The sequence below is a fragment of the Saprolegnia parasitica genome, assembly GCF_000151545.1.
Source record: "Saprolegnia parasitica CBS 223.65 unplaced genomic scaffold supercont2.21, whole genome shotgun sequence".
In the NCBI taxonomy this organism is placed as follows: domain Eukaryota; phylum Oomycota; class Saprolegniomycetes; order Saprolegniales; family Saprolegniaceae; genus Saprolegnia; species Saprolegnia parasitica.
The window spans coordinates 393,794-420,824 of NW_012156415.1; the positions used below are offsets into that span (position 1 = coordinate 393,794).

Below are 27,031 nucleotides of genomic sequence, written 5' to 3' on the forward strand. Positions count from 1 at the left end.
CACATTCAGTTACTCCGGTGTCCCCCCAACGTCATTTACGCCATCCTCTTGGTCCCGTGCGTCCTCATCATGCTCAGCACGCTCTTCTTCCTTGTCGAAGTCAAGACCGAGCGCACGCCGTTTGGCGCCTACATCTCCAACTTCTGGGGCCTCCTCCAGAAGCGCGTCATGTGGCAGATTTGTGCCTTCAAGTTCATCAACCAGGTCTTTGCTGGCATCAGCGCCACCCCCGGCAGTCCGATGGCGTCGGTCTGGGCCGAAGTCGAGCCGCTCAACGATGCCCTCTCGGGTGTCTTGAGCTACCTCATCATGACGCTCGTCATGGCGGCCGTCGGCAAGTGGGGTCTCCACTGGAACTGGCGCTGGGTCATTGCCCTCGGCACGATCGGTATCATCCTCATTGATGGTATTGTCATCTTCGTCACGATCTGGGATGTCTTCCGCAACCAGTGGTTCTTCACGGGCGTCCCGCTGGCCGACAACGTCCCCGCCGGTATCCGCTTCATTGTCGCCACGTACTGCGCCGTCGAGATCGCCGACATTGGTAACGAGGGTGCCACGTACGGTCTCGTGACGACGATCTCGAACCTCGCGTCGCCGTTTGCGTCGGTCATCTACAAGCTCATCGACTCGTACTTTGATGTGTCCATGGACCAGATGGCGGTTGATGACAAGCATGTCCGCTGGGAGGTCTCGTACTGCTACTTCATCTCGTACGGCTGCAAGCTGGCGGCGCTTGGCTGGCTCTTCCTCCTCCCGCCGCAGAAGGAAGCCATGCAAGAGCTGAAGAAGCGTGGCCAGACGAGCAAGCTCGCGGGTGCGCTCCTCGTCGCGATCTTCTTTATTGCGCTCATCTTTTCGGTGACGACCAACTTCATGTCCGTGTACCCGTCGACCAAGTGCTACCGCATTGCCGGCGGCAAGGGTACGGTCAACGGCTCGTGCCCAGTCAAGAAGTAAACGCGTTCATATTCGCCTCTGTCTCGTGTCGTATTTGATTATGTACCAATCAACTTTATTTTCTTACCATGCAACTATGGCATGCAAAAACGTGTGGACACGGGAGGGTTAACCGCGTCTTGCTGCTGGATATATTTTCTGCCTTTGTGTGGAGCTCTTGAGACACCTGATCATCGTTTTTCCCCCGAAACGACTTTGTCGTCGCGGGTCGCGTCGTCTTGCAGTCACCACTGGAGGCACTAAAGCCCCATCTGGCCCTCTACTGGGCTCGGTCTGGTTATGTTCGGATCGAATGACGCATCGGCTCGCGGTGGCCGATACGCCCATGGCCTTGCCACTGCTCACGACGGCTGCCAACGATTCAAAACAGACACCAAGATTTTTTCGTTAAATCGTACGCATACAACTTGTTCCTATGGACTCCGTATTCGGCAAGAGAGATATACTTCGCGATGATAACAGCGCCACGAGAGAGATGTGCCCATGAGAAAGAAGAAAGGCTTGCTTCGCGTACAGCGTAGTTGGCGATGACGTCGTTTTGAGGTTGCACAGCATGAAGCTGACGATGGCCCCCGTTGCGGATCTCCGAGCCCTTGACACGGTGGCATAGCTGTGATATTGAGTCACCAACTTCGACAAAAACCAGAAATTTGCTGGACAACCAAGTCCCACGCGTTTCGGCCCACAGTCGACTCTGCAATGCATAGTGTAGCCGACGGTCGCGTGCAGGTGTTTTGCTTCTTATTTCGCTTCTTGTTTTGCTCGATAAGGGCGAATGTAATCATGTCATGTGGGGTGTTAATGAATCTAGCGCTTAAGGTGGCACAGAAAGCGCAGTGTCAGGTAGATAAACACTTGGATGAGCGCCCACTCGAGGAGGAGCGCACCGCTGCTCGAGTAGATCTCGGCCGGGTCGAACCCAAATTTCGAGATAACGTACGACTTGACCGTTGCGGGCTGGCCGCCGACGAGGATCGTTTTGCAGCCGGGGCCGACGCCATCCTCGCAGCGCGCGACGACAAGTCCAACGAGAACGTTGAGCGAGTAGCTCGAGGGGATGATCCAAGTCAGCCACTTGTAGCCCCACTTCATGCGCACAAACGGGAGGAGGAAGCCGCCAAAGAGGTTCACGATGCAGGACGTCGCGCCGACGGCGACGTTGGCCACCTTGATGTTGGGCATGAGCACAGCCATCCACATCCCCACGAAAGTACACAGAGATGTGTACACAAAGTAGATGAACCAGAAGAAGAAGAACGTCGCGGCGTCGTGGTACCAGCCGACCAGCCAGTAGACGATCGCGACAAAGCTGAGGTTGACGACCACGAGGTACGGGATCTCGGCCAGTAGCAGCGAGAGTGTGTACGGCAGCGGGCTGTAGTAGTTGGACATGCGCTCGCGGTAAAACACGGGGCGCTCTGTGCTCGCCATGTCGAGCACGGTCATCATGTTGATGACGCCAATAAAGTCCATAATGTTGTAAATGAGTCCGATCTACACCAGAGAGCATCAGTTTCTCAGGCGACATGCAGACAATAGTGTACATGCGACGTCACGTGCGCCATCGTGCCAAACGGCAGCTGGTAGAACGTGCTACCAAAGATGACGGCAAAGACCGGGTACGACACGAGCCGCACAAAGTTGTACGCGGGACTGCGCCAGTACATGAGCACCGCTCGGTGCGCCAGCCAGCGCGTCTGGTTCAAGAGGCTCGTCGCGATCGGCTGGAACGCCAGCGTCGAAAACATGACGAGATCGGGCGACGGTGCGAGCAGTCGCTCGACTTTCACACGGTTGGCCGCGCAGAGGTCGCTGCTCGCATAGACATCCGCGTAGTTTTTGATGTCCTTGCGGCCGACGCCAGCGCCAATGACCTCGAGCATGTACGTCGCAGGGTTGTAGAGCGGCTGGATCTTCTCGGTGCCCGGGATCGAGTGAAAGTACTCGAGCAGCTTCTGCGAGTCATCGCCGAGCTCGCCGTAAAACGCGATGCGGCCGCCTTTTTGCAGCAGCAAAAGCGAGTCAAAGAGCTCAAAGATCTGGATGCTCGGTTGGTGGATCGTGCAAATGACCGTGCGGCCCGTGCGCGCGATCGACTGGACGCCGCGCATGACAAACTGCGCCGAGCGCGCGTCCAGCCCCGAGGTCGGTTCGTCCAAAAACAGGATGCTCGGGTTGGCGACCACTTCGACGCCAATGGTGACGCGCTTCTTTTGTTCGACGCTGAGGTTGAGGACGCGCTCGTGCGCAATCTTGTCGAGCTCGAGGAGCGTCAAGGTCTCGCGCACCAAGCTCAGCTTCGCATCGTACTCGAACGTTTGCGGCAGCCGCAGAAACGCCGAAAACTCGAGCGCTTCGCGGATCGTCGCCTTCTCCGAGTGGATGTCCATCTGCTCGCAGTAGCTGGCAATGCAGCTGAACGTCGCGGGGTTTTTCGGCTCGCCGTTGATGTAGATGTCGCCGGCGATGCGGCCGCCCGTCTTGCGGCCCGCGAGGACGTCCATAAACGTCGTCTTGCCGGCGCCGGACGAGCCCATGAGCGCCGTCATCGTGCCCGGCTCAAACGACGCGGTGATGTGCTGCAACAGCTGCCGCTCGTCGCCCGACGGCATCTTCACAAAGTAGTCCAAGTCGCGGACCGCGATGCACGCGGGGTAGAACGGGAGCTGCGTCGGCGCCGTCTCGATCGTGAGCGCGGTCGCAGCCCCGGCGGGGGGCGCCGCGGGGGGCGACGTCGCCCGCACTTGCGTATCAAACCGGATGAAATGGAGCGCGAGGGCGTTGAGCGTCGTGAAGAAGAGGTAGTAGCCAAAGAGCACAAGGAGGCCGTACCCAATGTACTCGTTGTCTTGGCGGATCTCAAACATATCGAGCTTGTCGGCACGCTCGTCGATCGAGTAGCGCGTGCTGCTGTACTCGTTGAGCATGATAGCCCGGAGCGCCCACGTAAGCGGGTTGCACCAGTACATCCAGCGCCAATACGTCGGAATGAGGTCAAAGAGCACAATGTTGCCCGAGAAGAGAATGAAGAAGACGATCGAGCAGGCCGCGAACGACTGCGCGATCGTGATCGTCGGCGCGATCGAGCTCAGCAGCGTAAAGTACGCCGCAATGACGTGCTGGAAGACGACGAGGACCGCGAGGTACGTAAAGTACACGGACGTCTCGTGCGCGAGGCCGCTCATAAAGTAGAAGATCGAGCCGAGCACAATCGCAACGACGAGGTTGATCGGGATCTGGACGACCGCCTCGGCGATCGCGTACGACGACGTCCGGAAGAAATTGCGCGACCGCTGCTTGTAAAACACGTTGCGCACGGCGAGCGAGATCGTGATGCGCTGCCATGCGTGGCGCTACGAACTCTGTCAGACATTTTCGATCCAGAAAAAAAGAGGAAAACTACCAGAAAAATCGCAATCGTGAAAAAGAGCATGCGCAAATACAGCGACGCGTCGCAGTTGAGGTAGATGATGCCGAGCAGCAACCCCTCGACGCACGCCTCGATAAACTTGCCGTAGAGCAGCTCCTTGTCGCGGACCCAGAAGACCACTTGGCGCGCCATGAGCAATTTCGTGCTGTCCCAGAACGCGAGGCTGAACTGTGTCGTCCTGCGCGCGAGAAACGCGAGGCGCTTGACGCTGGTCACGTCGTACTGGAGGCTGCTGTTCTTGAGCCACATGCGCACGGCTGCGTGCATTGGCGACGCTGCGAACGCCTCCCCGAACGCCTTGGACGTTGTCGGCGCCGGTGTCGGGTGCTCTAGTCGGACGCTCAAATCCATCGTTCGGTACACTATCAAGTTGATACCAGGGTTGAAGTACTTGCTCCCGCTGCCCGCAACGACTTCGAGCATGAAGATCGACGGGTCGGTGCGCGCCGGGCACACGAACCCGAGCGACTGAAAGTAAGGCAGCGTCGACGTCCGCGGACCGTGGTACACCTACCCACATGTCACCATCAGATGTGTTGCCAGATGTCGGCGCCATATGGTTTCTGGATCTGAAATCCAAGTGCTGGGAACCGTACCAGATGCCCGTCCGAGAGCATCAAGATGTCGTCAAAGAGCTCGACGACCTCGGGGGGTGGCTGCAGCAAGGCCACAATGCAGCTGCCACCCAGTGACTTGGTCCATGTCTTGAGTGCGTTGACAATGTCAAAGGTGGCGGCCGAGTCCAGACCCGTGCTGATCTCGTCGCAGAGAAATATGCTTTGGCCGCCGACGAGCATCTCGCCCACAGTCACGCGCTTGCGCTCGCCGCCACTCACACCCCGCAGCATGTCATCGCCGACGATCTACGCAATGGAATCCACCTTGACGACGAGAGATCAACATACGGGGGACTTACCGTGTCGGCGCAGTTGGAGAGGCCGAGGATGTGCAAGTAGAGGTCGGTGCGCAAGTTGGCCACGTCCGCCATCTTTTCTTCGGCCTTGGTCGGGGACTGCGACCCCGTCCTCTTCTTCGGGCGACCGTTGAGGCAGAGATCTGCAAACTTGAGCGTCTCGCGCACAGTCATGGTCGCGATGTGGTTGTCGCGCTGGTCGACGAGTCCCACGAGCTTGCGGAGGTCGATCTGGTCGCACGTCAGGCCACTGTACGAAACGCTGCCGCCGATTTTCGTGTGCTTGGTCGGCAGTTTGTTCGCAAGCGCCTTGAGGAACGACGTCTTGCCCGAGCCCGGGCTCGCCAAAAGCTATCATATAGCCCATCAGAACTGAGTGTCTTATGCCACTGCATCTTACCAAGGTCATGCTTCCCGGCGGAATCGCGCCCGACATCGGGTGCAGCACATTCTTCTCGACGCTCGGCGGCTTGCAGCAGAACGGGAAGAAGAGCTGCCGGAGGTAGCTGCCCACGGTGCCAGACGAGAGCGAGTTGGCGCTCGACTGCGCCGAAAACGAGAGGTTGGAGAAGCGGATCTCGGGCGTCTGCAGCTGCAGATTCGTCGTCTCGGCGAGGCGGTTGTACTTTTCAAAGAAATTCTTGAGGCCGCCGCTGAGCATCGTGTCGATCGATGCGGCGTTGAGCGAGCTCGTGAGCACCTGGTGGCACTCCGAGTACGGGTCTTGGAGGCCCTTGAAGTTCATGTCGGTGCGCACGCGCGGGATCGTGCCGTCGATCGCAGGGATCTCGGGCAAGGCGGCGAAGGACGCCCGCCGCACGCAGACGGGCTGGACCTCGGCCCTCTTCGCCTTGGCGCCGACCTGGTCCATTCTCTGGCAATCGCGCAATGGTTGCTCAACCGATATCTATTCAAAGACGGCAAAGCTAAATTTATACATTTTCGACTATTTTTGCCCACCCGCTCCGTGTGCCAGTGGTATCTTCTGTCTCGTGACAACCAAGTCGCTTGGTGATTTTGACAGGCCGGCGGTCGCCGCCATGTCGCTCGGCTATGTGCATTGACCGGACGCTCTTGCTACTGAAGTTGGTGCCATGTAGCTAGTCTACACCCCGCCCGTCCCTGCGTCCGCCATGCACACGGCAGCGCCTTGCGGACGCTGCATGTATGACGGACGAGGGTACCTATGTATCCTTGCGTCATGTGCCATCAGTAGACGCAGGACGATGCTGACAATGCGAGATGCGCGACCTACTTGGTAGCTGCGTCACTGAAATGGCACCAAATCAAACTGCTTTGGTAGGGGTCGTAGGTATGCAGTAGTGGGAAGCACTCTCTTTCGGGGTTGCAGTAAATGTGGCGCTTTGACTCTGACGACATGCGGGAGCTTTGATTTAAGCCATGGAGTTCACCCCCGCCCATCAGCAAACGTCATGGAGATCAACACACGTTACCTACGCCGATAACATGGAGTCAAGACACGATGTTGACGCTAGTGTTATAACTCAGGGGCTCAGTTTGAACGCCGTACAATGGCCGCGGCGGGCGCTTGGTCCTCGCATACACCTGAAAACCACGGTCCGGACCCGGCCCAAGAAGAAAAGAACTTGGTTTTTGTATGAGTCTGCTGGTGTTGAAAAATACATTTGCGCTCACTATGCACATTCGCTACGCCCACTTTGCATGCGTGATATTTCTGCTTTTTGACCTTCTGATTCGTCACTTCAACAAGTGACCTCGCGACCGTAGTACTGTACCAACATGGCACGGTTTTTCACTTGAACGAGGTGCTTTGGCATCAGAGCTTCTTTGGTTTACGGTACGCTCGACGAATCATGCGATACCACAGTCTCTCGCGTGCCGTGACCCGTTTCACCTAATCAGCTGGAGAAATGACAGCCAGCAAACTTCCAAGACGCCCAATGTCAAGTGCGAAGAAGGTCCTCTTTGGTCAAAGTGTTGTTCGCGGAGGAGCTCGAGGACTCCCGTTCTGACTCCCATAACCTTCTCCCGTGCACGCAGATGTTGACGGATCTGAAATCTAACACAACCATTGGACGCGTTACCACAATGTGATAGAAAAACACCAATGGTTGCGCTAGTTTCCGCACACCGGTTGCACCAGATGTCGTTTGGTCAACTCAGAAAAGGGCACCTCCCCCACTTCCGCACTCGTACTTGTTCCGTAAGCTGCACCACAGACAATAGATTGATTGATGTATCTCGTGATACTTCGAGCGATTGTAACCACTACGCAACGATGCAAGAATGCCAGATTGTCGATGCTCTTGATTCAGTTTCCGCCGGCGTGGCAGGTCGTCAAGTCAACCAAGAAGCGAACCAACAGCTGTCGCGTTTGGCTTCACAAAACGAGCGGCTGACGTTGTACTACGCGGGACAGGAGGTGATTACGAAGATATAGGTCCTTTCTGCGCGAGGTCACCGTACTACGCAGCCTCCTTGAAGTTGATTTCGCGCTCGGTTCGCCTTCTCACTTTTTGATTTGCCTCCAAGAACACAAAGATGGCCACGACTCAAAAGGAGCTCGGCCAAATGGACCTCCAGGAGCGCGTCTCCTACATCCAGTCGGCAACCAAGGACAAGGATGTCGATGGTGACTACGCCGACGCCAAGACGCCCGGTGAGCTCGAAGACGGCGCGCTCGTCGCCGGTGGTGCGCTTTCGCTCGTCTCCCGCGAGGCCCTCGCGCTCTTCTCGCAGTACTTTGCCATCGGCATTCTCTACGGCATGCTGCCCGGCATGCAGTACTCGGTCTTCCAGAACTACTTGAAGATGGAAGGCTACCAAGTGTCGGCCTACGGTGTGCTCGTCGTCCTCGGCTGGTCGTTCAAAGTCTTCTTCGGTATGCTCTCGGACTGCGTGCCCATCATGGGCTACCGCCGCAAGCCGTGGATGCTCATCGGCTGGGTCATTGCCACGATATGCTTGTGTGTCATGACGTTCTCGTCGTTCCCGGACCCGTACTGCGATGCGCGTGAGATTCCTTGCCCCAAGAAGGTGCCGACCGGCGTCAATATGACTCCGGAACTTCGTAAGTGGTACAACTTTGACGCGCCGGACCAGGGCGGCAAGTTTGTCATGCTCTCGGTCATTGTCAGCTTTGGCTACGTCATGGCCGACTGCGCCGCCGACGCCATGGTCGTCCAGTACGCCCAGCGTGAGCCCGTGGCCATCCGCGGCCGCACCCAGACCGCCATCTACACGCTCCGCTACATTGGCTCGACGGTCGCCCAGGTCTGCATCGCGTTCCTCCTCAACGGTGAGGAATACGGTGGCTCGTTCAGTTACTCGGTGTCGCCCAACGTCATTTACGCCATCTGCCTCGTGCCGTGTGCTCTTATTATGCTCAGCACGCTCTTCCTTCTCGTTGAAGTCAAGACCGAGCGCACGCCGTTTGGCGCCTACATCTCCAACTTCTGGGGCCTCCTTCAGAAGCGGGTCATGTGGCAGATCTGCGCCTTCAAGTTCATCAACCAGGTCTTTGCTGGCATCGGCGCCACCCCAGGCAGTCCGATGGCGTCGGTCTGGGCCGAAGTCGAGCCGCTCAACGATGCCCTCTCGGGTGTCTTGAGCTACCTCATCATGACGCTCGTCATGGCGGCCGTCGGCAAGTGGGGTCTCCACTGGAACTGGCGCTGGGTCATCGCCCTCGGCACGATCGGTATCATCCTTATTGATGGTATTGTCATCTTTGTCACAATCTGGGACGTTTTCCGCAACCAGTGGTTTTTCACGGGCGTCCCGCTGGCCGACAACGTCCCCGCCGGTATCCGCTTCATTGTCGCCACCTACTGCGCCGTCGAGATCGCCGACATTGGTAACGAGGGTGCCACCTACGGTCTTGTGACGACGATCTCGAACCTCGCATCGCCGTTTGCATCGGTCATCTACAAGCTCATCGACTCGTACTTTGATGTGTCCATGGACCAGATGGCGGTTGATGACAACCATGTCCGCTGGGAAGTCACGTACTGCTACTTCATCTCGTACGCGTGCAAGCTGGCGGCGCTTGGCTGGCTCTTCCTCCTCCCGCCGCAGAAGGAAGCCATGCAAGAGTTGAAGAAGCGTGGCCAGACGAGCAAGCTCGCGGGTGCCCTCTTGGTGATCGTCTTCTTCCTCGCGCTGACGTTTTCGGTGACGACCAACTTTTTGTCCGTGTACCCGTCGACCAAGTGCCTCCGCGTCGCCGGCGGCAAGGGCCGCAAGAACGGCACGTGCCTCAAAAAGTAAATTGGCGAGCGTTTCAGGCGCCTAATGTATTCCTCGTGTCGTGTCTTCTATTGCAAAATCCAATTTGTCATTAAATTTCACGGACGTGGCCTACACGCTAAATCAAAGGTGCCGAACCAAGATCTAGGATTTTTCGAAATGCATCTCCATCTCGAGCCCCCGTGCACGAAAAGCGTTGGAATGACCCGGTGACCACGTTTGTTGGGCTTGGACACTCTCCACGCACCTCGACGAGTGCGAAATCGCCTCGCCGCCGTTGAGTCGCACCAAATTTCACGAGACAGTTCACCACGATGACCAGTTCCCAGACCACTTCGTGTACTTGACGAGCACCACAGTACGTTGATGAAAGTGTTGCTTAAGGACATGAGAATACGAACGATCCGTAGTAAAAGTTAGGCGTTGAGGGGCTAAGCAATCCATCCCGTTTTCCAGCGCTGCAGCACACACGAGTGGCACCAAAGTCATCGAGTGAGCGCCCGCATCGTAGCCCATCAGCGCGACGACAAATCTCATCAGAGAACGGTGATATCTATGTCGATCTACGCAGCACGGCTTTTCTGGACGAGCAGGACGAGGGGTTGGATAGAAAACACGCGGCAACAGAAAACGCGAAAGATGGCGGCGACCGGTGCCTAATATTAGACCACCCACATCCCTCCATCTTGCATTTCAGTTGGCATTGCGTCGATGCATGCAAGCGTGCGCGTGAACGGGCTGCACCAGCCCTTCTCGAGGGACCAGGTCACGAGCTGGGTCCTGCAGCCGTGCCTCTTTGCCGTACGTACGACGCGTCGGGCCTCTCACGTCACCACGTCGCGTCGTAGGCATTTGTGGCCATCACCGTGAGCTGCCTCAATGACCTCCTCGTGCGTGCGACGCTTTGGACCAATCTCGGCTCATGATGTTGTCGCTACACGAGTAGGCGCTGTGGGTGCTTCTGCCGTACGTCGCCGGGATGGCCCTCTTCTTCGTCTGCTGGTTTCTCTGCGAGAGCCGCAACCCCGCGGCTGCAATCGCCACACGCAAGTGGTGCGTCCCCGTCCCGGCCAAGCCGATTCGGTACTGCAGCGCTTGTGCCAAAAACAGCCCAGGGCTCGACCATCACTGCACGTGGTACGGACCTTGCTCGTCAATGATCCGTTGATGCCTATGGGCGTAGGCTCAATACGTGCATCGGCGAGGCGAACTACGAGCCCTTCTACCTCCTGATCCTATCCGGCACCTGCGCAACGTTGTACCAAGCCATCGTGGGCATCGTCCTGGCCACCTACTGGCTCGACGACGTTCTCGTGTGGCATCCGGCAGCGCACCGGGACGGCCTTCTCGTACCCCTATTTTGTGTGATCGGAGGTGAGAGCTGTGTTTACACTAGGTGGCGATCTGGCTGCACAATATTATTTGCCTCGTGCTGGGCGTGGCGTACGGCGCCCTCACGGGCTTCCATACGTACCTGCTCTACCTCCGCATGGGCACGTACGACTTTATCCTCAAGTACGGCATGCAGAACCGCTGCATTCGCATGCTCAAGTGTCAATGCCTCTCGCCGTCACGGCCGCTGAAACCCAACGTACCGTCCAAAACCCCCAAATCGCCGCCCACGCCTGCTAAAAAAGGGGACAGCGTCACGCCCGACAGCGCCGCCGACTGGAAGCAGTCTCGCAAGCTCGGTCCGACGGCAGGTACGACGATGGCGGCGACAAAGGTGTCGGAAGGACGCCGATCGACCAAGATCTCGGTCGTCGACGAGCTCACAGACGTCCCGCATGCCCGGCGCACTGGGTCCATCAAGTCGTTTGAGCATCTCTCGGTTCATGAAGTTCAAATGGCACCTGCACCCGTCTCGGCCGCGGCCAACAACGACGACCCATCCATGGAGAGTGATGCCTTGGAGTAAAACCACCACCGACTATGCGATAACATAGTAGTAGTAGAGACCACCTTTGTAGTAGAATCAGAGTCGGGTTCCGCTCGTGTAAGACAACTTGTCCTCTGCACGCAAGCTGGCGGGTTTTCTCGACACCTGCGCCGACGATCGCAATGCAACGGCGTATCCTCCGCACGACTGCATGTTTTAATGATGTCTACCGCTTCTTGTTCGCACTCGACGCCGCCCATCAAGGGACCCCGACACGCGCCTGGGCAAAGGGCTGCTTCAAGTCCCGTGGTCCGCTGCTATCGCTGACATTTCCAACGAACCCCTGACAGCTTGCGACGACCTGACCCTTGGCGGTGTCGGAAAGGAGTCGTCCATGCTGCCGAGCCTATTGTAAAACGCGTTAAACGAAGCAAGCGTGTGGACTGGACAGCCGCTAAATGCCCTCCGAGTGCCACGTTGAGATGGGTGCAAGATACATGCGACGCGCCTGCGACACGGCGCAGCGACAACAACTCGCACTCCTCGTGCTCTCGTGTTCCAGTCCATCGATCCCGCAGTCTCTCGGGTCCTTCGCGGAGTGCGCAGGAAACAAGGCGACGTCGACTTTCGCTCGCGACTGCAGCGATGCAAGGGCGACAAGGGAGCGAGCTACCGGGTACTGACTCAGTACTTGGTAGCTCGCTCCTGCTCAGTACTAATAATACTGAGCAACACGACACCCACGCCGCACCCATTGCGCAGTGCATCCGATGGCATCCCACTTGCCTAACGTGTCCATCTCTTGAGGTTTGTATGCTTTCCTTGGGTGGCGCCAACGTAGCCTAACGCTTTTGATGGGGATTGCGCCCACTTCAGCCTATTCTCAACTTAGTCTCGATGAAAATGACACGCATGCAAGCTCGCATTAAGAGCTCCGACCGTGTACACTCGACGCGCGACACCCCAAAACCAGCAGCATTTTCTCTGCGGTACGCGTAGCAGGAGCGTCAAAGACAATCCACCGACGGCGTGGTGGACCATGGCCGGTCGACCAGAGACAGTATTGGGAAAGTCCGCGCGCGTGCCATGCGTCGGCTGGCACACTTTTCGCCGCGCCATGGCCGACGTCCGTCCGTCCATGGACCTCTACGAGCGACGCTCCGGCGTCTTCTCGTCCGCATCACCGTTCACAGAGGCCAGCTTTGATGTGACCGACAGCATTCGGCTTACGGTCGGTGGCGCCTTGCGCCCGGGGGGCACGCCCTCGTACAGCAGCCCGGCCGTGCTCGCGCTGCTCTCACAGTACGTAGCGATCGGCCTCCTCTACGGGTCACTCCCGAATCTCCTCTACCCGTACTTTACGGGCTACTTTCACGTACAAGGCCACCAGTACAACTCGGCCAAGACCCTTCTCACGCTCGGCTGGTCGCTCAAGGTCTTTGTCGGCGTTCTCTCCGACTGCGTGCCAATCGCTGGCTACCACCGCAAGCCGTACATGCTTCTCGGCTGGGCATGCACGCTACTCTGCATGGTCGCCCTCGCGACCCTCGACTTTGGCCTGCCCTTCAACGAGACCAGCGACGAGGCCGCGAGCGCCCGAACCGCGGGTGTCGTTGCGATCCTTCTCGGCCTCGCGACCATCTCGTATGTCATTGCTGACGTGCCCGCGGACGCGCTCGTCGTCTCAATCGCGCAGCGCGAGTCGATGGCAACGCGTGGGCGCATGCAATCGCTTGTCTACATGACGCGGACTCTAGCGTCCGCAGTCGCCGCCGCGATCGTCGGTGTCGGTTTGAACTCGAACCGCTTTGCCGGCAACTACTCGTGGGACATGGGCGTCAACACGATCTTCCTCCTTCTTGCTGTCGTTCCATGCGCCGTCATGCTGCCGATCACGGCACTCTTTGTCTGCGACGACACGCATCCCGGTGACCACGACGAGGACCATGAGGACCGCGCGAGCTTTGCCGGCTACGTGCGTCAGTGCTGGGCGCTCGTGCAGAGGCGCGTGACGTGGCAAGTGATGCTCTTCAACTTCCTCTTCAATTTCTTCAACGCCGGCATGGCCTCGACGGCCGCCCCGTACGTCATGCTGCACTGGGCGCACGTCGAGAACATCAACAGCCAGCTCGTCACGATCGGCGGCAACCTCCTCTTTGCAGCTGCGCTCGCCGCCATGGGCCGGTACGGAACCATGTGGAACTGGCACCTTGTCTTGCTTCTCACGACCCTTTGCGCCAATGGCATTGACGCGATCGTGCAGTTTGCGACCATTTACAACGTCGTGCGCAACCAGTGGTTCTACCTCGGCGTCCCTCTCACGGAGAACCTTCCGTACGCGATGCAGTTCATCGTGTCGTCGTTTCTCATCGTCGAGCTCGCTGACATTGGCAACGAAGGCGTCCTCTACGGTCTCATGACGACCGTCTCGAACCTCCCGTCGTCCTTTGGCCCGGTCGTCGCCAACGCGATTTTTTCCTTCTTTGACGTCAGCGAAGCAGCGATCATCGCCGACTCGGACCACGTCCGACACCAAGTCGCATCGACGTACGCGATTTACTATGGCACGACGCTCCTCGCCTGCGCAAGCGTCGCGCTGCTGCCCAACCAAAAGCCCGCGCTCCACCGCCTCCAAGTGCTCGACCGCGCGCTGTACCCGTACGTGGGCGGTGGCATCCTCCTCTTTTGTGCCGTCGTGCTCTTGTACTCGATCGCTGCGAGTCTCTTGTCCATGTTTGACTCGACGAGCTGCCTCGTTATCGCCGGGGGGAAAGGCTGCATGCCGCGGCCCTTCAAGTAGTCGTATAGAAATCATGTGTACTAGTATATAGAGTTTGTTGCTTGTCGATGCCCTACTCGCTACGGGCGGTGAGCTCAGAAAAGCCGAGCACGAGGAGACTGCAAATGTCGTCCGTGGCGGCTTCAATGTCCAGCGTCCGGTCGTCCGCGACAAGCGAGAGGTACCGGCCCGCCTTGCTCGAGTCGCCCGAACGTTTAAACACCTAGAGAAAGTGAAGAAAACTCCACAAAAAATGTCTAAGACGAACCTCGGTCTTCATGCCCTGCACAATCTCAATGACATCGGTGAGCGCAATGCTTTGGTCGAGCTTGGGCTTGAGCTCCTTCTTGTCTGGCTTTTGCCAAAAGAGCCGCTTGAACTCGACGTCAGCAAACAACTAGAGTCCTGGGTTTAGGGCTAGGTTGATCACATCGAGAGATGAACCGTCCGGGTGTGCGGGGCGCCGCGCCGCCCGTGCTTGATGACGTCAAAACCAGAGATAAGCATCGTCTTGAAGCGCTCCATTTCGACGAGCATGGCCGTGTCCTATGTTCCACCAATTCCGTCCATATCAATCTATCAAGGTCTCAAAATCAGAAAACAAAACAAACCGCTTTGAGATGGTTGTTGTCGACACATGGCGCATGGAGCTCGAGGCCCATGCGCTGGATCTCGGCATCGATCTTGTTGGCGCGCGCTGTCTCGGCGCGGAGACTCACGCGAACTTTGGGTGGACTCACATCCGACTCTTCCGGCTCCAGCTAGTGTTCGCTCAGCCACGCTCACGCCGCTGATGAGACAGACCTTCTTCACCGACAGCGGCGTCTGCACCGAGAGCTGGTTGGACACCTCAGATCGCTTGGCCTGAACTTTGCTCACGGAGCGCAGAATGTCGGCGGCCTCGGCGGCCACGTCACGCATGGGACGGTCCGCGTCCAGGTCGTACGCGATGTTGGTGAACTCGCGGTTCGTGGCGGCGCCGTACTGAGCATACGCTTGAATCCGCGCCGGAATCTTCTCGGCGCGGTCGTCGTCGCGCTAAACCCCACGACGCTCGACCTTGCCAATATCTCTATAGACGTACGTGCAGGAGGCGCGCGGCAACGCCAGCGTCCGTGGGCACGTGGTACGTGGCGTGGTAAATGTCGCCCGTCGTTGGGTCGACGCGGCGCCCGCGCAGCCGCGTGTGAATCTCGTCTTGCGGTAGCTACGCCATTGTCATATGCAGGACACTGGCCGGCTAAAGTAGTACCTCGAGCAGCAAGACGACGTTGGGCGAAATGCCGCGCTGCTTGAGGAGCCGCGTCTGCTCGGGCGTCCGCGGGAAGCCGTCGAGAACGTAGCCGCGCGGCGCGTGCAGCGCGCGGTCGGCGATCATGTCGACAACAATATCGTCGGGCACGAGCGTCTTGGCCGCGATGCACTTTTTCGCCGCCTTGCCGAGCTCGGTCCGCTGCTTGATATGGTCGCGGAGGATGTCGCCGGTCGCGAGGTGCGTGAGGTGGAGCGACGCGGCGAGCGCCTTGGAGAGCGTCGTCTTGCCCGCGCCCGGCGGACCATTCACGTACGCTTGGATCATCGTGTACGAAGCGTTACTCAAAGTGGTTTCAAATTGAGTTTAGGTCGACGCCGCCTTTTCCCAACGTCGACGTGTCAAGAAAAAAGCCGGTCACCCGACGCAAGCAGGTAGCTGTCGAGGTACTCGATCGATCCCGGCGTCGAGCGGTACGAGGTCGCTGCCATGGTCGACTGTCGACCGTGGCGTTTCATTTTGAGATTGAGCGTGGTGCGAGTTGTTGAAGACATTGGATTGGCTGAAATGATGCATTTTATCATAAATACACCAATGAAGGGGATTTGGAGTGGATCAATTCCATTCATTTCAGCCAATCCGAGTCGATGCGAGCCAGCCACGCTGCCGTGGCCGATTCCAGCGGGCTCGGCGGCCAAAAGTCGACTTGAAAATGGAATCGCTCGTTCTTGGCTCAGTAATAGACGACACTTTGGAGAGTACGAAATGCTATGCCGCGTCACCGTTGGAGGCGTAGAGCCCGAGAAAAAGAGGTTGAAAGGTGGCAAGCGACGACTAAGTTTGAGTTCTTAGTGGTGTCGTAGAGCTTCCATGGGTCCCATCCTGGTGTCCTTATCAAACCAATCAGGTCACTTCTCTCTCGTGTCCTGGACTGACTGTGCGGCATACGACGTCCACGCTGGTGGTTTGGCGACTGCATGTGTGTCAAGGTATCAAGGATTCGGCGTTACGTACACTGTAGTAGGATTGAGAATGATGTCCGTCGACTACACTGTACAGTGTACAACATCGCTATTCGTGCGGTCCTTGGAAGTCCTTTCGCGGGATTTGTGGTCGACCTCCAAGCCTGCCGGGATCGCAAGATCACGTTCCGAGCTTGGAGGTTGGCTCGAAAATCCCCCAATCAAGGGTACGAATGAAGGATTTCAGCCAATGGCCTTTCAGTCTTGCAATCCGCACTAGTCAACTTGCACCATGACCACGACGCGCGCCGCCCGCGCCTGGGCGCCGTCGCACTACCTCAAGTTTGAGTCCAGCCGTCTCCAGCCCGCGCTCGACTTGCTCCAGCGCATCCACGTGCCCAATAACGTTGCCTCGATCGTCGACTTGGGTTGCGGCACGGGCAACATCACGCCCTTTATGCGGTATCATGTTGCTTTTCGCGAGGACGCAGCTCATGATGATGAGGCGGTAGTGAGCGCTGGCCCCACGCACGCATTCATTGCGTCGACTCGTCGAAAGACATGCTGGCGTCCGCCCGCGCCGCGCACGCCGGCATCGTCGACAACGTCGCGTACACGCAAGCGGACTTTGAAACCTTTTCGGTCGCCGAGCCTGTAGACGTTATCTTCTCGAATGCTGCCTTGCATTGGGTTTCGTTCGACGTGCACAAGGTGCTCCTGCCACGGCTCTTCTCGCTCCTCAAGCCAGGTACGGTCTGCCCGCATTAGCCATTAGCCTTCTACCTCGATCGATGCGTCGTAGGTGGCGTTTTGGCCATTCAGATGCCCGACACCCGCGTCCAAGCCAGCCACGTGCTCATGCCCGAAGCAGCCCGCGCGCTTGGCGTCGACATCGCAGGCGTGCGCTGGGTGACGACCGAGGAAGACCCGTCGGCGTACTACGGCCTCTTTGCCGCCATCGCGCGCCCGGACCACATCCACTTGTGGAGCACCGAGTACACGCAGGTGCTCCTACCAGCGCCGCGCGACAAAGAACCCGCATATCGTCATCCCGTTGTGGATTTTGTGTCGTCGACGGGCCTTGGGCCGTACGTCCATGCGATCGACGACCCTACTGTGCGCGAGGCCTTTCTGCAAGAGTATGCGTCGCGGATTGCGGCGGCGTATCCTGTCCAAGCCGACGGCCATGTGCTCTTCCCGTTCAAGCGCTTCTTCTGCGTCGTTCAAAGAGACGACTAGACGCACCATGTGCCATCAGCCAGCGCGGCGACATGGCCATAACAGCACTCGACATACACCTCGTGCGACTTCATCACGATGTACGTATACCATTTGCATTTTGGGTGGTTGGCGTGCTAGTGTCGAAAGATGGCGTGTCGACCTTGGCTGCACCTGCTGCGAGCTCTGCAACATGCAATGCGTCCTCTAGCGTGGTTGGATGGAGGTGGATGGACGGTCTTACGGCGTCGCAGGCACGCTCGAGAAGCCGCCCGACGTCTCGGACGCGCTCTGTATTCTGGCAACGCCGTTCGCGATTGCAAAGACAGCGTGCCAGTTCTCCATGATGCGCAAGGCCTCTACGAGGGTGTTCGCTGCGTTAGCCGGTGGTAGCAGAGGCATACGCACTCTCGTTCTCTTCTTGGATCGCGTCAAACTGCTCGCGGGCGCTCTCGAGGTACGCGACGAGGTCGCGCGACGAGTCGCGGAGCGCCTCCAGCCGAACCAGCTCGGCCTCCATGCTGCTCCTTTTGCAATAATGTCTCCGGATAAGCAAGCGGCGTGGGAATTTCTATTTCCCACAAAACACACGCGGGTCGAATCATAAAGCACGGCCAGTGAGCATGCAGGGTACGCCGCAGAAGCAGTGGGTCGAGCTCCAGCTGCTCTGCCGGGGCCACGCCGGGAAGAACCGCATCCTCCAGAGCCTCCTCACCTTCTACACGAAGGCGCTGCCCGCGCTCCAGCAGCAGCCGCTGCCGGTCGTACCAGACGCGACGCTCAGCATCCCACGCCTCCTCGACATTGTCCAGCTCTACGAAGAGGTCGTCGCGCGTGGCGGCGCCAGCCGCGTCTCGGAACAGAACCTCTGGTCCACCGTGGCCACCTCGATGAAGCTCAAGATGACGGCGCCTGCGCTCCAGCAGCTTTATGCCACGTACGTTGTCGTCGACGGTGTTGCAGGTGCGAGGTCGATGCTGTAGATGGCTCGGATCGTTCGAGCTGCAGCAAGTGCATGGCAAGGCCGTGCACCGGCCGACGCAGCTCGAGACGATTGCAACACACCCCGAGATTCAAGCGACGACGAGCATCCGCTACACGCCGCTGCCCATGGTCACCAAGCGCCTCAAGACGCATCGACAACAGCTCACAGGTACATCGCCACACACACGCTTGCATGCGACCATGCACGTAGACTTGGGCCTGCTCCATCGCCTCGTCCTCGCGCTCGATTCGACGCTGCCCGACCACATTGCATGGGCCTTGAACCAGCTCACCGTGCTCTCGTACGGCCACGCGTCCGACACGGACTGCGATATTCACTTTGCGCATGCGCCCGGGCTCCTCGACGCGCTCTGCCGGCAGCTCCCGCCGCCGCCAACATCACCATCGTTGCCGGCGTCGGTCCGGCTCTTTGCGGCCACGGTGGGTTCGGTCCATGGCCACATAGATCGTCCACATCTCTCCTCGTCCATGTAGGATCCGCGCGACGCGACGCAGCAGCACGAGCATGGGCTGCGCGTGCTCAATATCGTGCGCAACCTCAGCATGGTGCGCGAGAACGAAGCGCCGTTGGCAGCGCACGCAACGCTCCGCACGTGGCTCTTTGGTACCCTCAAGAACGCTTCCGACGACGACGAGACGGCCGCGTACGCCATGGACATTCTCGTCCAGGTAGAATCGTTGCTTGTATGCAGCGGGTGTCGGAGACGGCGAGATGTAGGTGGCCCGCGCCGTGACCATGCGTGCGGACGAGTGGGACGTCGTCTTGCGGCCGCTCACGGCGTCTGCTCCGCGTCGGTCGGTCGTGCTCCAGTCGCTCGACATTCTTGCCAACTGCCTCGGTGACGCGGCGCGCGTCGCTGGCGTCGTCGCCCACGCGCGGTTCCCGCTGGCGCTGCCGTGCATCGTTGCGCTCCTGAGCCGCCGCCGGCAAGACGGCCACCTCGACGAAGACGACGACGACACGGCCGGCCTCTACGACGACGACGACGACGACGACGACATGGACGACGGCATGGACGATGGGCACGACACCGCGCTGCAAGAGGACCTCGGCTACGACGTCGGGCTGCTTCCGTATCTGGCGTCGTCGAGCCGCGACCTCGACGCATCGCTGTCGCCGACGCGCGCCGGTAGCACCTCGTCGGTCGACACGGCAACAGACACGATTGTACCGATGATGTAGGCGACCGTGTCGGGGCCAACATGGGCATGGTCTTCGTCTCGCGCCAAGCCGGCGCGACGCCCGATGGAAAAAAAGCCGATTTCCAGATCCGCGACCTGGCGCTGCAGGTGCTCTACTACGTCGCATCGGCCAACGATGCGATGCGGGTATGCTTCTTGACGTGGTGCGGACAGCGGCGCAGATGACTGGAATAGCTCTGGATTGCGCGCCAGCCGGACGCGATGGAGAGGCTTGGGGCGCTCGTTGCCAGCGGCCGGGTATGCGTTTCTACTACTACGATTCGGCGGTGGCCCATGACCAGAGTAGGCCGAGACGGCGCGGCTGGCGGTCGGACTTCTCTCGCAGTTGTCGCTGCACGCAGGCACGTGGCCCTACTTGATGGCTCTCGAGCCGCTCCTACTGCGGGTCGCGACGAGCGATGCGAGCCTCTCGGACCTCGTCGTCAACGTCATGGCGGACGTGTACGGGATGAATGCGCTGCCGTAAGCGTCGCTGCTAATGAGACGCGCTTGGTTTGTCGATGTCTGTATTAGTAGTGTGTCTATGCTAGTGCTTTAGAAGCCGAGGCCCGTAAAGTATTGCTTGATTTGGTGCGAGTAGTCGCCGACGACTTCCAAGCGGCCCGGGCGCGACAGCACGGGCGAGCCGTCGCATACTGTGGAGAGTTCCTGCTGCAACTCGGCCTCGTCGCCGTCAAAGCGGCGCACGATCGTGATGATGCGCGTGCGGCCGTTGCGGTAGTCGCGGTACACGGGCAGCTGCAAGCCCGTCGACGTGCGCTTGACCGTAAACGGCAGGCCCTCGAGCGGGCCCTCGGCGCGCGCCGGCGACCAGCCGTTGAAGCTCACCTTCTCCGGCACGTACGTCGGCTCGTACTTCAAGCTCCGGACGACTTCGGGCGTCGGGTTCTCGGCCTCCTTGCGCGCCAGCTTGCGCAGCGTGGCCGGGTGCTTGAGCTTGCGGTTGATCTGGCGCTGGCTGGCCACGCGCAGCGGCGCCACGGCGCCGATGAGGGCAAGGCGAGGAAACATCGGCCTCAAAATGGATGAATGGTCGGCAACCAAATATTGGCCCGATCCACCTCGATATAGGAACGCCCAAGCTCCTCCCACACAACATACTCGCACATTGAATGTCACAGGTTTTCAACATGCAACTTAACACGACACTCAACTTTAGAGAGTGGCGCAATACCAAGACAAGTTAATCCAGTACCGTCGTTAGTGTGCGTGGAGAGCGAAGGCAGCCTGACAGCTGGGAGACACGGCGTGAGAAGCGACCGTTGGAAGTCCTTAGCACCGCAGGTTGCGCCGTTGGAGGCTCGTCATCCGCACCGTTTCGATGACTATAAGTCCACCGTCATCATTGCTCGCAAGAGACGCACCGAAAGTTAAGGTGCGCGACGAAGTCGCCACCACGTTCATTTCCATGTCATGATACAAAAGCTAGCTGCATACGATAATGCAAACAGGTGAAGAGGGACGCGATTAGATCGACTTGGTGTCCATGGGCGCCTTGTAGCCGGTGACCATTTGCGGCACGGCCGTGTACACAGCCTGCTGCGAGTAGACCATGATCTCGGCCGGCGGCGGGTTGCGCATGAGCTCGGCACGGTACGAGTGCGACCGCTGCATGGCCATGTACTACAGACACACTCGCATTAGACCTGGATCCACACAGATGAGGAGGTACCGTGATGTAGAGTTGGAAGATGAAGCAGACCGTGCCAAGCACGATGACGACCCAGCCCCACGCGGTGACGATGGCCCACTCGCTCACGACGACGATGAGCACGATGGCCGAGAGCGCTTGGAGGAGCAGGATGAAGCAGTTGCCGAAGTAGTAGAACTGGATGAAGCTCACTTTGCTCTGCACGACGGGCGTGAGGCAGCCGTAGTAGCCGACGATCGCGACAAGGAGGCCAAAGAGGCCCGACCACCACGTCACGTACGTGAAGACGAACGAGATGAGGAAGGTGACGATCTGGATGAGCGCGATCTGGCTGCACGGCTCGCGGTGCTCGTAGAGGAAGTGGGCTTGCGCAGCTTCAAAGTCGTGCATGGTGCAAAGTCGCCGAAATCGAAAGTGAACGCTAAGATCTCAACCTCCCACCACGCCCAATCAAGCGACGCGATGCATCCAGGGACCAATCCCCGCGTCCTTTCTGTCCAATGCACCAATCCTAGAAAAGATCCATTTTCTTGGCCAATCCCAGCACCGCGATCATGTGCGCGTCACGCCTTCCATTTTCAGCCAAGGGGCGAGCAATGTATTTTGTATTGAAATGTACCTGCTATATATGTGTGTCTGTAGGCCGATATAAATATCGAAGTAAAAATACGTTTTTCGATGGTTGGCATTGTATTATAGCCAATGAGCGCACCGAAAACGGCGCGCACCGCCCAGATTGGACAAAACGTCGACGGCGCCATCATGGAGAGTACGGAGGGCCATCGCCTGCCACCGGCGCCGGCGCTCAAGGAGGCCGACGAGTACGAAGCCAGCACGAAGGCCATGAACAACTTCAACCAGGCGCTCAAGCGGCTCAGCGACAACCTCGAGGAGATGACGCAGTCCATCGAGCAGACCAACACGATCACTTCGGCGTGGCTGAGCCTCTGGCACAGCAAGTAGCCCTTTTCTTGTCAATGCACGTCTACTCTAAAACTGTCTTTGTACCGGGCGGTGGCGAGCGGCGAGCAGCAAGCTGCAGCAGGACAATCCTTGCCATCCATCCTTGTGATGTCGCCGAGGTGGCACGCAGCGCCGCGTTGGCAGGTACATTCAGTAGTGCACCGATCGCAGCAGCGACGGGATCCTCTTGTCGCCACCAGCTGCAATAATGACCAGGAGGTACAGTGCCGGCGACGCATCGTGGAAGACCACCGAAGCCGAAGATGACGCCATTTGCTTGCAGCTCGGGCGTGAGTGTGCCAACACCGTGGCGTCGCGATCGCTGCATGCGCAGCTGGTGTCTCCAAGCAGACCACAAGAATTAGATGCAGTTGGAGGACGGCCTTGCAACACGACCTCGCTTTAATGACATCCTGTCCGTCATCGGGAAGAATAAGGGATGTTGAAAGGTCAAAATGGCCATGAAGGTTGTTCAACCGAGGGAAAGCCGATGAACACGGGTATGTCCCACGCGTACCACCAGAAGTTCGAAGGAAGATCTTTCATCCCCGCTTTGCTCAGTATTCAATTTCCAGCACGAACACGATCATGTCGATGGCAGCGCCCATGTCCCCGCCCAAGCAGGACAACCTCCTCTTTGCAATTCCGAAGAAGGGCCGCCTCTACGAGAGCGTCGTCAAGCTCCTCAACGGCGCCGGCCTCGACTACAACCGGGTATGTACTAACTATTAGTACGTGCGATGTCGAAGATGCATGCTCTCGTTGTGTAGCCCAACCGCCTCGATATTGCGCAGTGCTCGTCACTGCCAGTAACCCTCGTCTTCCTCCCAGCCTCGGACATTGCTACGTACGTCGGCGAAGGCAACGTCGACCTCGGGATCACGGGCCAAGACATCATTGCTGAGTCGCAGACGACGGTCCACGAGCTCATGGTACGAGGCCTCATTTTGCATTCTATGCGAGCCTAAGGACGAGGCTAGAACCTTGAATTTGGCCGGTGCAAGCTGGCCGTGCAAGGCCCCGTGAACAGCGCGATCACGCACCCGAGCCAGCTCGCCGGGAAGCGCATCGTCACGTCGTTCCCGCACATCACGGCGCAGTACTTCAAGCAGTTTGAAACCACGACGCCGACGCGTACGCTTGTATCGATGTATCAACTGGATAGCAAGCTCATGGTGGAATGTCGGTAGAGATCAAGTACGTGGGCGGCTCGGTCGAAGCCGCGTGCGGCCTCGGTTTGGCCGACGGCATCGTCGATCTCGTCGAGACCGGCACGACCATGAAGGCTGCGGGCCTTGAGATCGTTAGCAATATCATGACGACGCAGGCGGTCTTGATCTCGAATCCCAAGACGCGCCATGAAAAGCTCGTCAAGAAGATCCACCAGCGCTTTCTTGGCTTCATCCTTGCGCAGCAGTACAAGATGATCACGTACAACGTTTGCTCCGAGAAGCTCCAGCACGCGATCAAGGTCACGCCGGGTCGCAAGGCGCCGACGATCAACCCGCTCTTTAACGAAGCGTTCTTCGCCGTCTCGGCCATGGTACCCCGCTCGGATGTCGGCGACATCATGGACGACTTGCACGAACTCGGCGCGACCGACATTATTGTCTTTGACCTCGAAAACTGCCGGGCGTAAAGCGACTCGAGTTAGAACCTTAGTTCCCACGTAATCCATTTTCATTATGTTTACAGCCATCGATGACCCAATAAACCCTCGCACGCATGGCTTCGCACACGCACAGCCTGGTCTCATCCCGCGGGCTGCCATCTTCGTTTGCAAGGACTGAGATCGACGAAGCGCCATCGACCGACTGCGCTAAAGTGGCCAAAAATCAGACGTTGATATCGTGTCCAGCCAACGTCCCTTCGTAGTTAATTGGCTGACAAGTAGACTCGAAAGCTCGGCCATGTCGACGCTGGTCCTGCGTACTAAGCTTACACGAGTAAGGTATATAGTAGTGCAGTTTGCGTTGTGTCGACTTGTCAGACGAGTTGGCGTGGGGACAGGAAATACATTATTAGACAGTCATACTTGTGAGGGCAGAGGCAGACACGATATAGCGATAGTATGCTTAGAATGCTTGTGTGCCGTTGGTCGGTGCAGACATGTTCAAGGCCTCGGGCACGGCGACTGCCGGCGGCGTCGTCGGCTCGTCTGCGGACGGAGCGAACACCGCCATGACGGGGGCGACCGGAGCCGCCATTTGCACGGGCGCATCGACGACGGGCGCCGCGCCCCACTTGGCCGTCCAGAACGCGTTCGTGTTCATTTCCGCGTCGTCTTGCGCCTTTTGCTGGGGGCTCAGCGGCGTGAAGAAGGTGCCCACCTTCTGCTGGATCGCGGCGGCGTTGACCATCGGGTTGGCCTGCGCGATGCTCGAGACAAGGTTGAGCACTTCGGTGAGCTGGCCCATCGCGGAGGCGGCGAGAAGCGTCGAGAGGAAGAGGCCCTTGAACATGGTGGGGAAAACGGAAAAGTGAGTCTGCTTATCGTTCGCGCGCGTATGTACAGCGGGCAAGTGGCGAACGCATTCATCCAGAGCTACTGCTTGTGATGGTTGGCATATTGTAGAAGCGACGCGGCAGCTGGATAGCCCGCTCGATCCAGTTGCCAAAACGCATGTTTGAGGCTAGCAGAGGGTTTACCCAACGTGTGGACCAGTGGACCGGATGGCTTGTTCGAAAGCTATAGTTTTATTCGTTCAGTTGGGCACGAGCACTTGGTCGTTGGGAGTGAGCTGCGCACGGAAAGATCCATCTCGTGGTGGACCTCCCTCACCGAGGAACACGTCGTACACAGGCTCCTGTACTCGTTCAACTGCTGAAATAATCAATCGTTCGAGATTCAGTACCCGATTCGATGCACCTCAAGGGGCGGCTTGTATGCATGTCGTATGCTCATCTCCGACACCGCGGCTGCAAGACACACGGCTAGCTTACCTAGCACGACCTGACGCCATGCTTGTCGACAAGAAAGTTATACATTCTATTTACTACGTTCCAATAGTTGTATTACATCAAGTTGATCATTCAGCGAGCCGTCGACGGGTCGGGCGACGTATTGATGCGGCCGCTACCGCACGGCGGTGTATCGGTCGATGGCGGGTCGCGCGGCGCTGTGAAGCATCGGTGCTGACGTGGCCGTCGCAAAGTGGAGACCAATGTCCACAAGGACAAAGAACAACGACATGAACAGGATAAAATTGGTCATGTTGAAAGCGACGAGGTAGCCGCGAAGAGGAAGCAATAATGGCAGGCGCCCGCTATATATTTTCGCCATACGAGCATGCATCCTCATCGTCCACCGATGCGAACCGTGCATGCAGCATCAAATCCAGTGTCTCGGGCGGTCAGCTGGAGAAGCCTTTTCAGTGCAGTTGCGTGGGTTTATCCAATCGTACGTATCCGGATATTGTGCCAGCCGCCACAGGACGGACGCCATGGCCCGCAAGAGCAAGCCGTCGTCGCGCCCAAACACGTTCTACGTGACGATGGACTCGGACGGATTGTATAGCTGCCCTGGCGAAGCCTGCGCCCACCGCGCGGGCGAGTGGCAGCTCCTCTACAGGCACGTCGTGACCAAGCACGACGACTTTATCATCGACAAGAACCTCGGCGCCGACGCGACCGTCGCGGTCTTCCAGCGCCCGAACCGCGAACTCCAATGCCCCAAGTGCGCGTTCCGCAGCGAGTCGCATGCGAGCGTGAAGCAGCACATCAATATCAACCACGCGGGCCTCGGCGTCGCATCGGACCTCGTACAAATCGAGGATCGGCCCGTGCCGTTCCGGTGCCCCGACTGCTCGTACGCGAGCACCGAGTGGCCAAAACTGCAGAAGCACTGCGTCTCTCGCCACAAGCGAACCCTGCCCGACGAGCCGAGCTACGCGCTGCCCGCCTTTGATCGGACGGTCGGCGCGCCCGTGTACGACTGCCCCAACGAGCGCTGCCTCTTCGAGACGACCGATTTGCTGGCTCTGCAAGAGCATCTCAAAGCGGCGCATTCTGGAAAGAAGCGCAAGGCGCGCGATCCGTTCCCGCGGTACCTCGTCCCGCCCAAGGGTCCGTACACGTGTCCAGCTTGTTCGGTCTCGATCCCGAGCTGGCCAACGCTGCTAGCGCATGTGACGAGAGAGCATTTGGATGCCTTTGCCGTCGATCGGCCGACGACATGCAAGGGCCGCGAGCTACAGTGTCCCGTCACCCGCTGCGGCTACAAATGCAAGACGACGGCCTTGATCGACGACCTCGCCTCGCACTGCGAGAGCGCTCACGGCTACAGCTGCGCCAAGGCTTCGGGCGTCGCAACCGTCGTGCCGGCGCGGCGCGGGCGGCAGCCGGTGTACGCATGTCCTCTGTGCAGTTTTGAGACGGGCCTCGCCGCGTCGCTCCGGTACCACTCGGAGGACGTCCATGGGCGCAAGGTCGCCATCAAGCACGCGCCCAAGCAATTATCCCAAGGCACTGACATCGCTGTCAACGCTGCGATCACGGACGAGGGCGACTTTCGAATAGTGGCGCCCGTCGCGGCCGGCGCCGAGATTATCTTTCAAGTGTCGTCGCGCTAATAATGTACAAACATA

General features: G+C 58.7%; 15 protein-coding genes across 15 annotated transcripts in view; 9 read left to right on the forward strand and 6 right to left on the reverse strand.

Annotated features, from left to right (window-relative positions):
* The window catches only part of SPRG_20045 (hypothetical protein), a gene marked incomplete at both ends in the record, with an annotated part of 1,703 nt that extends 743 nt beyond the window's left edge, over positions 1-960 (forward strand). Inside the window, one exon of the mRNA XM_012345183.1 lies at positions 78-960. Within this exon, the coding sequence (XP_012200573.1) occupies positions 78-960 (883 nt within the window). The remainder of the gene's footprint in view (positions 1-77) is intronic.
* An 807-nt stretch (positions 961-1,767) lies between these two features.
* On the reverse strand, positions 1,768-6,181 carry SPRG_05753 (hypothetical protein; the record flags this gene model as incomplete). The annotated part of the gene is made up of 7 exons (XM_012345036.1): positions 5,704-6,181; positions 5,307-5,654; positions 4,987-5,253; positions 4,768-4,900; positions 4,364-4,719; positions 2,505-4,313; positions 1,768-2,454 (listed from the first exon to the last, which is right to left on the reverse strand). The coding sequence occupies exons 1-7, from the start codon at positions 6,172-6,174 to the stop codon at positions 1,768-1,770; spliced, it is 4,071 nt and encodes a 1,356-aa protein (XP_012200426.1). The 5' UTR covers positions 6,175-6,181.
* A 1,645-nt stretch (positions 6,182-7,826) lies between these two features.
* Positions 7,827-9,615, forward strand: SPRG_05754 (hypothetical protein; the record flags this gene model as incomplete). Its single annotated transcript, XM_012345037.1, has 1 exon — positions 7,827-9,615. The coding sequence occupies one exon, from the start codon at positions 7,827-7,829 to the stop codon at positions 9,552-9,554; it is 1,728 nt and encodes a 575-aa protein (XP_012200427.1). The 3' UTR covers positions 9,555-9,615.
* A 622-nt stretch (positions 9,616-10,237) lies between these two features.
* SPRG_05755 (hypothetical protein) lies at positions 10,238-11,509 on the forward strand. The gene is made up of 5 exons (XM_012345038.1): positions 10,238-10,334; positions 10,382-10,423; positions 10,480-10,670; positions 10,717-10,882; positions 10,930-11,509. Exons 1-5 carry the CDS (start codon positions 10,245-10,247, stop codon positions 11,449-11,451), a joined length of 1,011 nt encoding a protein of 336 aa, XP_012200428.1. The 5' UTR covers positions 10,238-10,244; the 3' UTR covers positions 11,452-11,509.
* A 1,020-nt stretch (positions 11,510-12,529) lies between these two features.
* On the forward strand, positions 12,530-14,212 carry SPRG_05756 (hypothetical protein; the record flags this gene model as incomplete). The annotated part of the gene is made up of 1 exon (XM_012345039.1): positions 12,530-14,212. The coding sequence occupies one exon, from the start codon at positions 12,530-12,532 to the stop codon at positions 14,210-14,212; it is 1,683 nt and encodes a 560-aa protein (XP_012200429.1).
* Positions 14,210-15,787, reverse strand: SPRG_05757 (hypothetical protein). The gene is made up of 7 exons (XM_012345040.1): positions 15,444-15,787; positions 15,276-15,398; positions 14,996-15,229; positions 14,803-14,952; positions 14,636-14,737; positions 14,460-14,588; positions 14,210-14,414 (listed from the first exon to the last, which is right to left on the reverse strand). The coding sequence occupies exons 1-7, from the start codon at positions 15,768-15,770 to the stop codon at positions 14,265-14,267; spliced, it is 1,215 nt and encodes a 404-aa protein (XP_012200430.1). The 5' UTR covers positions 15,771-15,787; the 3' UTR covers positions 14,210-14,264.
* A 910-nt stretch (positions 15,788-16,697) lies between these two features.
* Positions 16,698-17,644, forward strand: SPRG_05758 (hypothetical protein; the record flags this gene model as incomplete). Its single annotated transcript, XM_012345041.1, has 3 exons — positions 16,698-16,867; positions 16,918-17,153; positions 17,208-17,644. The coding sequence occupies 3 exons, from the start codon at positions 16,698-16,700 to the stop codon at positions 17,642-17,644; spliced, it is 843 nt and encodes a 280-aa protein (XP_012200431.1).
* Positions 17,645-17,718: 74 nt separating this feature from the next.
* SPRG_05759 (hypothetical protein) lies at positions 17,719-18,158 on the reverse strand. The gene is made up of 2 exons (XM_012345042.1): positions 18,032-18,158; positions 17,719-17,982 (listed from the first exon to the last, which is right to left on the reverse strand). Exons 1-2 carry the CDS (start codon positions 18,141-18,143, stop codon positions 17,864-17,866), a joined length of 231 nt encoding a protein of 76 aa, XP_012200432.1. The 5' UTR covers positions 18,144-18,158; the 3' UTR covers positions 17,719-17,863.
* Positions 18,159-18,227: 69 nt separating this feature from the next.
* SPRG_05760 (hypothetical protein) lies at positions 18,228-20,297 on the forward strand (the record flags this gene model as incomplete). The annotated part of the gene is made up of 8 exons (XM_012345043.1): positions 18,228-18,560; positions 18,607-18,776; positions 18,819-19,048; positions 19,103-19,297; positions 19,347-19,758; positions 19,812-19,957; positions 20,006-20,068; positions 20,118-20,297. The coding sequence occupies exons 1-8, from the start codon at positions 18,247-18,249 to the stop codon at positions 20,295-20,297; spliced, it is 1,710 nt and encodes a 569-aa protein (XP_012200433.1). The 5' UTR covers positions 18,228-18,246.
* A 21-nt stretch (positions 20,298-20,318) lies between these two features.
* On the reverse strand, positions 20,319-20,853 carry SPRG_05761 (hypothetical protein). The gene has a single exon (XM_012345044.1). It carries the CDS (start codon positions 20,840-20,842, stop codon positions 20,366-20,368), a length of 477 nt encoding a protein of 158 aa, XP_012200434.1. The 5' UTR covers positions 20,843-20,853; the 3' UTR covers positions 20,319-20,365.
* Positions 20,854-21,181: 328 nt separating this feature from the next.
* Positions 21,182-21,908, reverse strand: SPRG_05762 (hypothetical protein). Its single transcript, XM_012345045.1, has 2 exons — positions 21,504-21,908; positions 21,182-21,454 (listed from the first exon to the last, which is right to left on the reverse strand). Exons 1-2 carry the CDS (start codon positions 21,870-21,872, stop codon positions 21,299-21,301), a joined length of 525 nt encoding a protein of 174 aa, XP_012200435.1. The 5' UTR covers positions 21,873-21,908; the 3' UTR covers positions 21,182-21,298.
* A 252-nt stretch (positions 21,909-22,160) lies between these two features.
* On the forward strand, positions 22,161-22,445 carry SPRG_05763 (hypothetical protein; the record flags this gene model as incomplete). The annotated part of the gene is made up of 2 exons (XM_012345046.1): positions 22,161-22,163; positions 22,218-22,445. The coding sequence occupies 2 exons, from the start codon at positions 22,161-22,163 to the stop codon at positions 22,443-22,445; spliced, it is 231 nt and encodes a 76-aa protein (XP_012200436.1).
* Positions 22,446-23,033: 588 nt separating this feature from the next.
* On the forward strand, positions 23,034-24,084 carry SPRG_05764 (hypothetical protein; the record flags this gene model as incomplete). Its single annotated transcript, XM_012345047.1, has 4 exons — positions 23,034-23,159; positions 23,216-23,377; positions 23,426-23,579; positions 23,636-24,084. The coding sequence occupies 4 exons, from the start codon at positions 23,034-23,036 to the stop codon at positions 24,082-24,084; spliced, it is 891 nt and encodes a 296-aa protein (XP_012200437.1).
* Positions 24,085-24,445: 361 nt separating this feature from the next.
* On the reverse strand, positions 24,446-24,907 carry SPRG_05765 (hypothetical protein; the record flags this gene model as incomplete). The annotated part of the gene is made up of 1 exon (XM_012345048.1): positions 24,446-24,907. The coding sequence occupies one exon, from the start codon at positions 24,905-24,907 to the stop codon at positions 24,521-24,523; it is 387 nt and encodes a 128-aa protein (XP_012200438.1). The 3' UTR covers positions 24,446-24,520.
* Positions 24,908-25,860: 953 nt separating this feature from the next.
* Positions 25,861-27,016, forward strand: SPRG_05766 (hypothetical protein; the record flags this gene model as incomplete). Its single annotated transcript, XM_012345049.1, has 1 exon — positions 25,861-27,016. The coding sequence occupies exon 1, from the start codon at positions 25,889-25,891 to the stop codon at positions 27,014-27,016; it is 1,128 nt and encodes a 375-aa protein (XP_012200439.1). The 5' UTR covers positions 25,861-25,888.
* Between the last annotated feature and the right edge of the window lie 15 nt (positions 27,017-27,031).

What these genes read in the sequence shown, in the direction of transcription:
- SPRG_05755 (XM_012345038.1), top strand. Translation starts at nt 10,245, where the DNA reads ATGCATGCAAGCGTGCGCGTGAACGGGCTGCACCAGCCCTTCTCGAGG. An exon ending in GCTGCCTCAATGACCTCCTC is followed by an intron (nt 10,424 to 10,479) that starts GTGCGTGCGACG and finishes CTACACGAGTAG; the next exon opens with GCGCTGTGGGTGCTTCTGCC. An exon ending in CGCACCGGGACGGCCTTCTC is followed by an intron (nt 10,883 to 10,929) that starts GTACCCCTATTT and finishes TGTTTACACTAG; the next exon opens with GTGGCGATCTGGCTGCACAA.
- SPRG_05757 (XM_012345040.1), bottom strand. Translation starts at nt 15,770, where the DNA reads ATGATCCAAGCGTACGTGAATGGTCCGCCGGGCGCGGGCAAGACGACG. An exon ending in ACGTCGTCTTGCTGCTCGAG is followed by an intron (nt 15,399 to 15,443) that starts GTACTACTTTAG and finishes ACAATGGCGTAG; the next exon opens with CTACCGCAAGACGAGATTCA. An exon ending in ACAACAACCATCTCAAAGCG is followed by an intron (nt 14,738 to 14,802) that starts GTTTGTTTTGTT and finishes GGTGGAACATAG; the next exon opens with GACACGGCCATGCTCGTCGA.
- SPRG_05759 (XM_012345042.1), bottom strand. Translation starts at nt 18,143, where the DNA reads ATGGAGGCCGAGCTGGTTCGGCTGGAGGCGCTCCGCGACTCGTCGCGC. An exon ending in GATCCAAGAAGAGAACGAGA is followed by an intron (nt 17,983 to 18,031) that starts GTGCGTATGCCT and finishes ACACCCTCGTAG; the next exon opens with AGGCCTTGCGCATCATGGAG.
- SPRG_05761 (XM_012345044.1), bottom strand. Translation starts at nt 20,842, where the DNA reads ATGTTTCCTCGCCTTGCCCTCATCGGCGCCGTGGCGCCGCTGCGCGTG.
- SPRG_05762 (XM_012345045.1), bottom strand. Translation starts at nt 21,872, where the DNA reads ATGCACGACTTTGAAGCTGCGCAAGCCCACTTCCTCTACGAGCACCGC. An exon ending in TCTTCCAACTCTACATCACG is followed by an intron (nt 21,455 to 21,503) that starts GTACCTCCTCAT and finishes GTGTGTCTGTAG; the next exon opens with TACATGGCCATGCAGCGGTC.